Below are 12,171 nucleotides of genomic sequence, written 5' to 3'. Positions count from 1 at the left end.
TGATGATGTTGGTTTTAAATGCGCACAATATAACATTTAATATCTGAGCAAAGACAGAAACAGGCGGTTGGTGGTTTTGTTGTTTGTGATCCCCAGCAGAGATGAACATTGTTTGACCAATGTTGCCCTAATTTTTGAATGTTGAATGGGCGTTGGGAGTGAGTGAAATCAGAAACGGTTCATAATTTTGTTATTTGCCAGTGTATGGAAAATATCCTTTGTTCTAACATTGGGTTGTATTGTTAATGTGCTAAAGGGCTAACTAGCGTCTTGAATCTGTCCTTTTGCACTGTAAAATCTTACAAGTTGATCCTAATTAAAATAATCTTGGAAACCAATTGCCTTGAAAAAGGAAAGTAAATATAAATCTCAATTTGTGTTATATAACTGTTATTTGTGTTTATAACTAATTATTAAGTTTACTTGAAATTTAGCTGTATTTACTTAATTTTGTGAAGTTTGTGCAACTTCCAACAGACAAGTGAAATTATCTTGTTCTTTCTAAGTGTTAACAGCTTCAGTAAACCAAGTTAGTCTGACTTACCTGGATCATGACGAGAAGATTTAGCCAGTGATTAAGTTAGGAGATCTGCGAGTTCTGTTTTCTTAACATGTTTAAGAAAATACTAATATGAATGACCGCCTGCTGGCATGGAGAATTATCTCCTCCCAGGCGCAGAACGTACGTGCTTGTTGGCCGTTGGTTGTATGTAGTCTTCCAGGGTTATACAGGCGATATGAGTCAGTCAGCCTTCATTGCCACTAGTTATTTGATGTCAGTTCCGCGTGGCTTAGCCTTACGAGGTTCAAAACCAGTAATAATAAAGCACATAAGAATAACTGATGCACCATAGCCATTTTTTACACACATGCTTCTTCCTTGGCATAATTTGTCACCTACATTACCCACAATGCAACTCAGATGCTGACTGTTTGGGGTGTGTTGTGCTAGCAGTAATTAATAAAACCTTTGTTTGTTTGCGTCAACCTCACTCACTTAAACTTCCCCACTCGTACATGTGGGCACATCCTTGACCCAGTCTGCTCCACTGAAATCACCATAAATCACCAGATCCTTTACTGCCATCATTCACTCCATCTCCACAAACTGCCGCACAGATATAAAATCCTGGAAGCCAACCTAACTTCTCAAATACAACAGAATTTGAATCCTGCCATAAATTCTCCTTTTGCATTGGTGGCTCCACTATTCCTGTTTCCACACATATTTTTAACCTTGGTACCTTCTTTGATCAAACCCTGTCCTTTGAATGTGCCTTAACTGATTTTTTCTTTTCATATCTCATGTTATAAACATTACCCTTCTCTGTCCATCCTTCTCAGCAACTGAAATGCTCATTTTGACCTTCATCGCCTCATGACTTGACTTCTGCAATGGCTCTCCGTACAGCACAAACCAAAATTCTTGAAAAACTACATAAAACCTAAAACTCAGCTACCCGTCTGCTCACCTACTCCAGAGATCACATTACCTCAGTCTTTCAAAACCTCCAATGGCTCCTTATTCAACAAAGAGTCCAGATCAAAATTCTACTCATTTCCTACAACGCCCTTCATAACCTGACCTCCTTCTATCGCACTGACCTCCTACACTGACATCCTCCTACTTGCAGCATTCATTGTCAGATTCGCATATGCCAGCCTCCTCTCTCACCTATTGCTGCCCTTACCCTTCCCTCTCTCTCATTGACCTTTTCTCTCACTCACCTCTTTCAAAACTGCACACAAAACCCACCCACTTAAATCTGCCATCTGTGGCTGTAGTTTTCACTGTTATTGATTTTACTGTTTTTTTGTTACTGTCTTTATTCACATGTAAAGTGCTTTTGAATACCTTTTAAAGAACAATACATATAATAAAAAAAAATATTATTATTACTATTATTATTGGAGCCTTGAGCAACTAGCTTCAAGCAGGGATAATGAGCGGATTTGATCAGATTTTACACAGCTCCTCTGGAGGTGCAAAAGGCTTTATACAACTTTATTCACATACTGTATGCAGTATTCTCCAATACATGTAAACAGACTTAAATTTGTAAAATATGTGTGATTTTCCTACCAGCAACCCAAGAGCTCACTTTTTAACATGTTATATATTGCATTTTTTTTAAACCACCAAAAAAAAGGAAATTTGGTCAGTGTAAAGTTGCCAATCAATCAGCAGAAACCACAGAGAGTGACTTCTTAAAGCCAAGAGAATATTTCCCAAAATGCCAGATTATTCCTATAAGAAATACAATTATATAATATTGACATGACGTGCTAAAAGTACAATGGCTCCGAATACTATGCAAATAGACACTACACAAGCAAATAATGAATCATCTTCACCAACATGACGACACACGAAACGTCAATTTCACAGTACACTAGCACCATTCAGAAAAAGTGCTACATGAAGCTTGCAGCAATGAAACTGATTCCAGGGGGACTAAAAGTGATGCACATGGCTGAGACACACTTATTGTCTGCTTTTAATGTATCGTTAGCCTTGTGCTTATTATTAGGCTGCAAATTCAAGCAAAGTTATTTAGGCAAAGTTACCTAAATAGTCTTAATATCCTCCAATTGGAAATTAGTCGATTAACCATCACCTGCTTTTATTACCAAATTACTTACTACTGAACAACTGCTGAACTGTCATGTCATGAAACTCTAGTTAAAATTGCTTGTACCCTATCATGGGCTCTAAACTATTAATGTATAGCCAGCTAACATGCTAACATAATGTTAGCGTGTTTAATAAATTGGATTGTTTATGTTGGTAAGCTAATAATTAGCAACACATTAACAGCCAATCTGCAATCTGCAATAATATCTGAATTGGGGAATAACTATGCAAAAATAAGAAGCCATAAGTCTCTAACATATTTTCAACACAAATGATGGACAGCTGACATCATGAACTTTATAAGCCAAAAACAATTAAAATACCAACGTTGTCCAAGCTATATTAAGCACTTTGTGTCCATTAGAAACACTTCTGTTGTTGTGTGAGCTTCTGCAGAGCTTTTTCTAAATGCGGCAAATGTGTCAGGAAGTTGGTGATCTCAGGGCCCCCGAACAAAGGGGGAAATGTTAAAAGAAAAAAATCCATCAAGTTTTTCTTTATAATTCTTGCATAACTACTCTACATTTAAATTAATTCTTTTTCATTTAGAGTAGATTTTATCAAAATAAATATAGCTGAATGCAATGCAGCCTTGGTTATTGTAATGCCACAGTGTAAAAAAAAAAGATTGGCTCCTCAATATTTATTGAAAGCAAAGTTTCCTCTTTTGTTTTGGAGAGTGCTTAAATAAAGTCAGTCCAAGGTGTGTCTAACTGAAGTAGAAAAACACAGAAAGAGCTCAAAGAAAGGTCAAATAAAATACAAGCTTTCGATCTTGTAAAAGTTTCCAATTACTTTCACTTTACTGTATTCAGGACTGACGTCTCAAAGTTAAGGGTACCTTTGAGTTTCTGATTGTTTGCAGTGTTGGAAAGAACCCAGGCTGATTAGTCTCCTTCCACTGGGATCAGCCTTGACTGTAAACACGATTAACAAAATATTTACATGAGAATAACCTTGCTCTATTGTGCTCTCTGGGCAGCAGGATGTGTTGGAGGAATGAGGTTTGTGTACAAGAATCGCAGCTGTCCTCAGCCGTGGGTTTTGATTGGCATGAGGTCTCGACTAACTGTTGTGAAAGCATTCTTTTTTTTTTTGTGAAACTCTTTTTTTTTAAAAGATACTAATACTACTACTACTACTACTACTACTACTAATAATAATAATAATAATAATAATGGATAAAAAATATTCAGAGAAGAAAAAAAAATTAAGAAATAAATAAAGACAGATATTTACAAAAGGGGGCATTTGCAGCAGTTATTGTTACGGTCAATTATAGGTGACCGTAACAATAGCATTTTCCATGGTACCCATCTCACTTGATTTAACACCTAGATACAGTATAAAACAACCCTTTCTTTGTATAAAAGTGTCCTTTTTTATTGCAGACTTGCAGTCATTTGTTCTATTGTGTAAACTCATTTCAGTCTTTGCAACCACTAAGTTATGGAAGAGGATTTTGCTTCTTCCTGTTTACACTTATCATTTTCTTGGCAATTAATAAAAGTATTGTTTAATCATTCTTGCTGCTTTACTGTTGCCAGTGCTGAAGTCCATTGTCTTGCCTGTTGTCTGTAATACGGATGCTTGAAAATGTGCAAGTCAGTGACGTTAAAAATGTCTGTCTATGAGAGAATAGTGTTTAAAATATGACAGTATTTAATATAGGCTTTTAGGTGTTTAAGTTGCTTTGTCCTTGAATAGTTTCTCCTACTTTGTTTGTTTTGCAGCGCATTGAATACTGCACACATATCACAATGATTTTTAAGGAAACACAGTTGCAGTCTGATGTGAAAAATGGTCATCATTTGCTTTCATAAATGCAAAGAAAGCCTCTCAACCTTCATACACCCCCTGTGCTATCGCTCTGTGTGTGTTTTCATCTCTAATGGTATCCAGGTGGGGCATAAGTCATGGTGACACTTTTATATATGATAGACTGTAGGTGTGGAGTCTGACTAAGCGCTAATAGCACCCTGAGGGGACTCTGGGACGGTAATGACATTCTAGGCCGGCCGTATTAACCAAGTCGCTGAAGTAAATGCATCGGTAATGGATCAAGGGCAAATGGTCTTTGTGGCCATTTCAGAGGTGGAAGCAGGGAGCTCCGAGCAGCATCAGCCATGATTTCTCTGTCTGGGTGTTTCTCAGTGTGAGGGACTGAGTGCTTTGCCCGCAGATTGCCTTACAGCTTGTAAATGTAATGAACAACGTGCTGTCTGAGCTGCTGTCGTGTCGGATGTCAGATTCCAGATGTGTTTGGGAGATTTGACAGCCTACCAGCAGCTCTGTCAAAACCACTAGGTCCTGACTGACCTGTGTAACATGAATCTAATGCAGTTGCCCCTTTTGTTCCCTCAGGTCTGGTGATTGGCTTTTCTATGACTCCACCCATCCTTGACAGTGCCAAAGACGACCTAGTAATTCCAGTTCACGAAACACTCACCATTACATGCAGGTATGTGTGTGTGTGTATGTGTGTGTGTGTGTGTGCGTGTGTGCTGCTGGGCTTTGAGAGTGTGAATGTGCACTTGATCATGACTTGCTGTTTGTTATTTCAGGCTTCTTATTTCATAGTAATGACCCATTCATGCCAGAAGAGATAATATATTGCTGTTGTAGGGTGTAACCATTTACTCGGATTCTATGTTTAAAGGAATACCTCACCCTTCAAATAATCCTTTATATATCAATTACTCTACCCGGTGTTACATTGAATTTGGGGAGAAAACTTTGGTTTTCTCATATGCCTCCATGGTAAATGAAGAATCCAAAAAAAGAAAAGAATATTCTTGATGAATTTAGGTTATAGGGGTCAGGGTTTACCAACAGTGAAACTAAATTTAAACATCCGTTTATAAACACACACACAACTTGTACAGTACAATCCCACTCTTATTAATCCAGTCATATACTCAACCCTTCCTGAAAAAACAGCTCTTTCAGAGAAATAAACTAAGAGTAAAACGTTGTTGTCTTCACAGCCTGACTATTGACAAAAACACAAATTTTACCTCGTTGAATATGGGAACTGCGGGTCAACTGCTGCCTTGTTCAGTTAGTTAGTTTGTATTATTGTGTGCATTTGGTTAGTCTAAATTCATCAAAGTCACGCAATAACATAGTCAAACAGATCAAGGCAGTGATAGTCCAGCAGCTTCTGTTTTCTGCAATGTAAAATTATCGTTTTTGTCAGTGGAGTCTGGCTTTGAAGAGAGCAATAATACATTCCCCTTTAACTTAAATGTAAACAGTGTAAAACAAAACAAGAGCATATTACAGACCAAACAATTAGTTTGCCCCCCCCCCCCAAAAAAACCCCAATAAGCTTAAAATTATTGTTATTACTGATTGATCTGATCAATAATGAAAATAATATAAAGGCGTTTAAAACTAGAATCACCTTAAGCAACTACAACAGGAAAATGCTGCTGAATATATCAACTCATAGAAATCTGATAATTTAATGTAAATTCACAAGGGTCTTTTGCATTGGGTAGTTTTGATACTACAGTACATTTTATTAGTAATAGTGGTATTTAACTTAGATAACACTTTCAATGCAGGACTTTTACTTGTAAGAGTATTTTACAGGGTGTGGTTGCTGTTGCAAGTATAGGATTAAAAAAGTTCTTTGACTACTGATACATTCTTACTATCAAACAATTTCAATTTTCAAAGAATTTTGCATGCCTTGTGTTCCTAATGAATACTCGTCAATTCATATCAATTTTATTTTTGAAGACCCAAACTTTCCTCAGAGAGCTTTAAAATGAGGACATATATAAATCCCTCTATCCTTAGACTCTTACTTTGCATAAGGAAAAACGGGAAAAAAATATGGGACTCTATTTTCCGTTACATCCAAATCTACATAGAGAAAAAGGCCATGCCCTATAAGACACATAGATATGTTTTTGTTATAAAGCAGAGCCAAAACTGATTTAAACTGAGCCCAAGTGAGATATAAATTCACCCACAATAACCGTCCTTTATCCTTATAAGATCTCTGCTGCGCTGCCTGCTGCCAAGCTGTCACTCTATTAACCGTTTTGTTTCTGTGCAACCTAAAAAAAAACAGCTGTCTTTGGAAAGCTGATGATACCTTTGGACTTTTTCCAATACAGGTCTTAATACTTGTTTGCATGCAAACCTCACATGGCCAGCACCACTGAGAACCTCCTGGGAGAGGAAGTCAGTTTCATTTGAGTAAATTTAATCTTTACAATGTGCAATTTTCTAGAATCGACATAGGTAGACACTATTCACAAGGGTTGGAATATAACCCACAGAATACTTCCATTGCCTTCTGTGATTTCTTTTGCAGTTATTTCCAGTCATCACATTTTGGCACTGTCTGCAAATGTGGACATTTTGTAGTTGGTGGAGGCAGGTGGTGAGAGCATAGCTATCAGTTTTCAGACAGCTATTATGACTCTGCTCAATCTCGCTCATAAAGCCTCCGGGTTAACATGTCCAACCATAACTGAGTTTACGTGACAAATCACAAAGCAAACAGGGATGTGTGGATGCACAGAGTAATTTATGGCAACCCACACATACACACACTCACACACAGACAAACATAATATTCGCTCACATGCACACAAGCACTTTTCACATTTTACAGTTACATGACAAAATATGAATAGTACAGATACCGACAAACTTTAAATCTTTAAAACGCCTGAATTAATTTAAAGGATTCCGTTCACATTTTTTTTTTATTGCCTTCAAGAGGATCTATTATACTCATTTGCAGGTTTATAATTGTACTTAATGTTTCTGCTGGAACATTTCTTCATGCTTTACTGTCTGTGCTGATACACTTGTATTCTCCCTCTGTCTGAGGTTGCTTTATTTAGCAACTGTCTCTTTAAGGCTCCCTCCCAAAAAAGCCCAGTCCTCTCTGATTGGTCTCAGCTTTTCTGGGTCTATCTTGGCCATGCTGTGCCATCATGGAACCGCGAGAATTAGTCCTAAAACCCAGAAATTAGATAGCATTTATCACACCAGGTCTCCCCATCTTGAAGTCATTGGGTGGTTTGAATGGGTTTTTGGTTTGATGTCTGAAATAAAGTCTGTGTTGAACACAAGCTTAAGAGACGTTCACATTTTGTTCCACAACATAAAATAGTGGCTAAATTAGACTACCAAACATTATCGCTCCAAGACACGACAAACACGGTCTTACAGCCTTGTTGTGGTAAAGATGTCAAGCCATGCGACTTTGGTGTAATTAATTTAGTAGCCTAATATTGGCTTTTTACTTTTGGCAATGCATTTAGTCTGCATAAATCCTAAATATATGAAGTTTATCTTGATGAAAAAAAACGTAGTATCATAAATGTTTAAAAATATTTTCCACAGATCTTATTTTCTGCTATAAGGATTTTTCGGGAAAATCCCATAGGTTTATTGGTGAGGGAACCAGGGTGACACCAACTTCTCCATAGGCCTACGAAAAAACATCATCCCTGGACCACTTTATTGCAGCTGAGGAATGACTGTAATGGAGAATAGTCGTACCTTTTTACAGATAAAGGCAACAATAAAAGCTTCTGATCAAATCCAAACATGTTCCGGCAGGAATATGATTCTTAAGCAGGGAGAAATTAACAACATTAGCAACCAAACTGATGTGTTTTCCAGACATTAGCATGTACCTTGATGTAGCCGTGTAGGTTACGTATGTTAACACTTGCAGTAGCGTGCCTGGAGCAGATGATCACATAACTGTAACAAGGGCAAAAAAAAAAAAAAACAGTTGGAAATGTTCAGAATGGTCTGAAACCAAGAATTTTGCTAACAGGGATTATTTCTACATATGTTTACCTAATTACTAGAAAATTTGGCCATGTTTAATATTAACATCTTTTTATTGTAATTTTAAATATAAGACACAAAGTACAAAAAAACATAATAGGTCCCCTTAAAAACAGCTGTTAGCTACTCATATGTACATTGAACCAGGTTTTGAATTTGACCTGCAGATGATTATTTATCATCTTAAAGCTCATTCTAACATCAAATCTGTCCCATGTCCTTTGACCTGATGTTTCCTCAGGGGACAGCACACTCTTACCTGGGCCTGGCCTGATCGGACTCTGGTGGAACAGGTGCTAACCGACCGTCAGGCCCAGCTGCCGACCACTGGGACACCCGGGCAGAGGGTCGCCTTAACCAGCGAGTGCCCGGGGCAGCCTGGGAGGCCATACTGCAAGAGGCTAGTCCTCCACAGAGCACAGGTCAAAGACACGGGCTACTATCGCTGCTATTACAAGGATGTCAAGGCCATCATTGTCGGCACCACTGCCGTCAGCATTTATGTCTTTGTCAGGGGTGAGTCACACACCCACACATACACTATGCTGATGCCAGAAAATAAAAATTGAAAATCCTTGCAGGTCTTTCCAACCATGAGTTCACCTATCTATTTGGAAATCCATTTTTTTTATAGTCGTGAGTCTGCAGTTTGTGTGTCCATCTTGTTGCCAGAACCTGATCTGTGTTTAAAGAAAGCATATTTCATCTCTGACCTCTGCAGCCTTTTGGCTCGGCTGTGTGGACCCTTTAATTTTCAGCTTCTCTTTTTCTTGGGAGATTCACAAAAAAACACCAGAGCTGTCCGACTGAAACAGATCTACTTTAAATGTGTCTTCGATATCAAAGCTGCCCCTGCATTATTATAACTGGAGGTTGTTGACTTTGCCTCAGTAACAGCCTGGAAGCTGGCAGGATTAATGTTTCGAAATTAGAGATCTGATTGAGGAGTGTCTGATAGAGGCAGAATTAGAATAAAAATTGTTAATTTTGAAATACTGAAATATGGCGGCAGCTCTCCTTTTATTCACCTTCTCATGAGACATTTCATGCAGTCTTTTGGAGTAAAATCTGATAAAAACTTGCACTATAAAATTGGTTTTGCTACCAGTGTTTTGTCTCCTGGTTGCACTGTGACTCATATAATATTAGGATTCAGAGCCATCACTCCTTCTTTCTTTATTTTAGACCAACCTCAGGACCTTGGAGCCTGGCTTTAAAGGTTGCCTCTTTACTTTTCCTTGCCTCGCTGTATGCGCTGGGGGAGTAAAGTGGAAGGAGGAGTGGATAAGGACAGTGAGAGAGACAGATGATTGTCATGTATGGGAATCCTGCTGACCAGTCCACTCATGTGAAACGTGTGTTTATCCCCTCTGACAAGGTGCCAAAACAGTTTCCACAGATCTAACCAGGGGGCTGATCAGAAGCAGATGACATTGCAGCCATAAATTAGACCCAGCGTGTGGCGGGATGAGAAGGGACGCATGTGGATTGAGTTAGACAGGCAGACGTTGCCCCCTTTACCTCCTCTCTGCTGCACAATATCATCTAAACACTGAAACACTGTATGTGTAAAGGCTTGCACGCACAAACAGGCAGAGCTGGTCCTGCCTATGGAGCAATATAAACAGTTTCTTAAACACCCCAGAAAAGAAAATGAAAACAAGACGGCAGAAAAATAAAAACTGAACTTCCTTAACAAAAACTGACAACATTTTGTGCCACTTTTGGCAGCAATTATTGACAAAACAATAAGCTCAGAAACGGGCGAAATTGACAATTTAGGAAGGCCACATAAATAATTTACTGACCACTATAAAACAAAAACTCCCAGGATCCAGTGGTAAAGACAAAAATCACATTTTGCAGTTGTATAAGATATGATGGGTTAAAATTTATTAACAGGACAAAAATGAAATTCAACACAAACTGAGATAAGTATCCTCACAAGCTATCTTTCAACAGTTTGCCAGAACTGCAGACCATGATATCAGTAAATAATTCACATTTGAATGTTGCTTTAAGAAAGTGGTTCAATTCTTTTCATGTTGCAACAGATACATATTATGTCCTTAATGTATGTGCCTGCATGGTGGAGGTTTCAAACACAATTTACTGTCACTACAAATATTACCTTTACAAGAAATCAAAAGGAATAGCGAAAGAGAGGTCACTGTTATAATAACTGACTAAAAAAAGTAGAAGAATGATCTAACATATGATTTGCTCTATTAGTTCCCTTTCTTGGGCAATTTTATGTCAACATTTTTTTAAACCTGTGAATCCTGCACAGATTGGCTTGATTTATTTCAAAAACATGGGAAGAAGGCAATGTGTCACGAAAGAACCTAAAAACACTTTAGTGTTCAACTACTTTTTTGTTATTTATTTCTAAACTAATGTTTACAATACACAAGTTTTTGTGTCTTGTGAAGTGGCCACAATGAGAACCCTACCACACACCAAATCCTGCTTAGGGCCCCCAAAAGTCTAGGACTGGCTCTGCACACAGGCTCATGTAAAATACACAGACACCTCCCCTGACACACTCATACCCAGGCTCATATCGCTGATGGTTTGCTAACTCTTTTTGCCCCAAGTGCTACATCTCCTCTTATTGTACCGATTGCAGTCTAATACCTGCTGTGATTTATTGTGAAGAACTTAAACTGCAAGGAATTGTGTATTATTACTGTTACCTGTGTGTATTCAGAACACCGCAGGGTAGATATATAAGCCTCTCAATAGCACTTTTTGTTTGGCCTTGCAGCAGATTGAAGTCGTGGCTTTTGAGTGCTCCAGGAAAAAATGTGAAAATAATAAGAAGGCTTATCGAGAGAGAGGATAAAAAGAAAATAAGCGAGTGGTAGTTGTACAACATGTGTGGCTGCTGTACAAAAGTCATTGCTATTGACGGGAAAGCCTGAGAGATAAGCATTTTTCTAATAGTGTGTGCTCATGCTATGAGAATATGAGGTTTTGAAGTGATAACAGCTGCAATGTAAATTGGTGACACAATTGCTGGTATGTCTCCCGAAGCTCTCCTGCAACAGCTTTGAGTCACAGACAATAAAAAAGGAAACATCAAGGTGTTCGTGAAGAAACACAAGAGGGATATTTTCCATAAACAGACAGCTTGTAGCACTGTTTAGAGGAGGACTAAAGCCCCTGGCTGTCTGTCTCTCTGCTGACATGTAATAGCGCTTATTAATGCTATTTACTGTGAGGGGACACACTGAGGGGCTGTATTACATGGTGATCATGATAAACTCCACATGTGGCGCGTCTGTGGAGGACATTATTAAGCTGCGAGATGTGCTGTCCGCTCATGAAGTTACCTCAGTAATAGATGCTATTATCCCCGGCTGGTATCAGGGTGTCCTATTAACAGCTCTCTGTTTCTGTGTGCACCCAGACCCCGAGAAGCCCTTCCTCAGAGGAGACGAAAATGACCTGGAGACCATTTTAGTCACTCGCTTCACCACCCACATCACAGTGCCATGCCTGGTCACGGTGCCTGATCTGAATGTCACTCTCCATGCGGTATGTACCCACTAAAGATTTCTCACACTCTACTCCTCCAATTGAATCTGTGAACAGATGCTTTTATTTTGATTATTTGTGCTCGAGCAATTTTTATGCCTCTGTGACATCGACAGCTGTGGTCGGAGGCGTTGACCGTCCGTCTGCACGTCTGTCCTTCACATTCT

General features: G+C 38.6%; 1 protein-coding gene across 2 annotated transcripts in view; it reads left to right on the top strand.

Annotated features, from left to right (window-relative positions):
* Positions 1-12,171, top strand: part of flt4 (fms related receptor tyrosine kinase 4) — a 55,132-nt gene that overhangs the window by 16,508 nt on the left and 26,453 nt on the right. For both annotated transcript variants that reach the window (XM_088081235.1, XM_088081234.1), the window contains exons 2-4: positions 5,000-5,096; positions 8,706-8,980; positions 11,877-12,004. In XM_088081235.1, coding sequence (XP_087937361.1) covers positions 5,000-5,096; positions 8,706-8,980; positions 11,877-12,004 — 500 coding nt within the window. The remainder of the gene's footprint in view (positions 1-4,999; positions 5,097-8,705; positions 8,981-11,876; positions 12,005-12,171) is intronic.

This window comes from Plectropomus leopardus, chromosome 8 (genome assembly GCF_026936395.1).
Source record: "Plectropomus leopardus strain MGB_pleo_1.0 chromosome 8, ASM2693639v1, whole genome shotgun sequence".
NCBI classification, from domain to species: domain Eukaryota; kingdom Metazoa; phylum Chordata; class Actinopteri; order Perciformes; family Serranidae; genus Plectropomus; species Plectropomus leopardus.
This window is presented reverse-complemented; position numbering and strand designations above follow the sequence as displayed.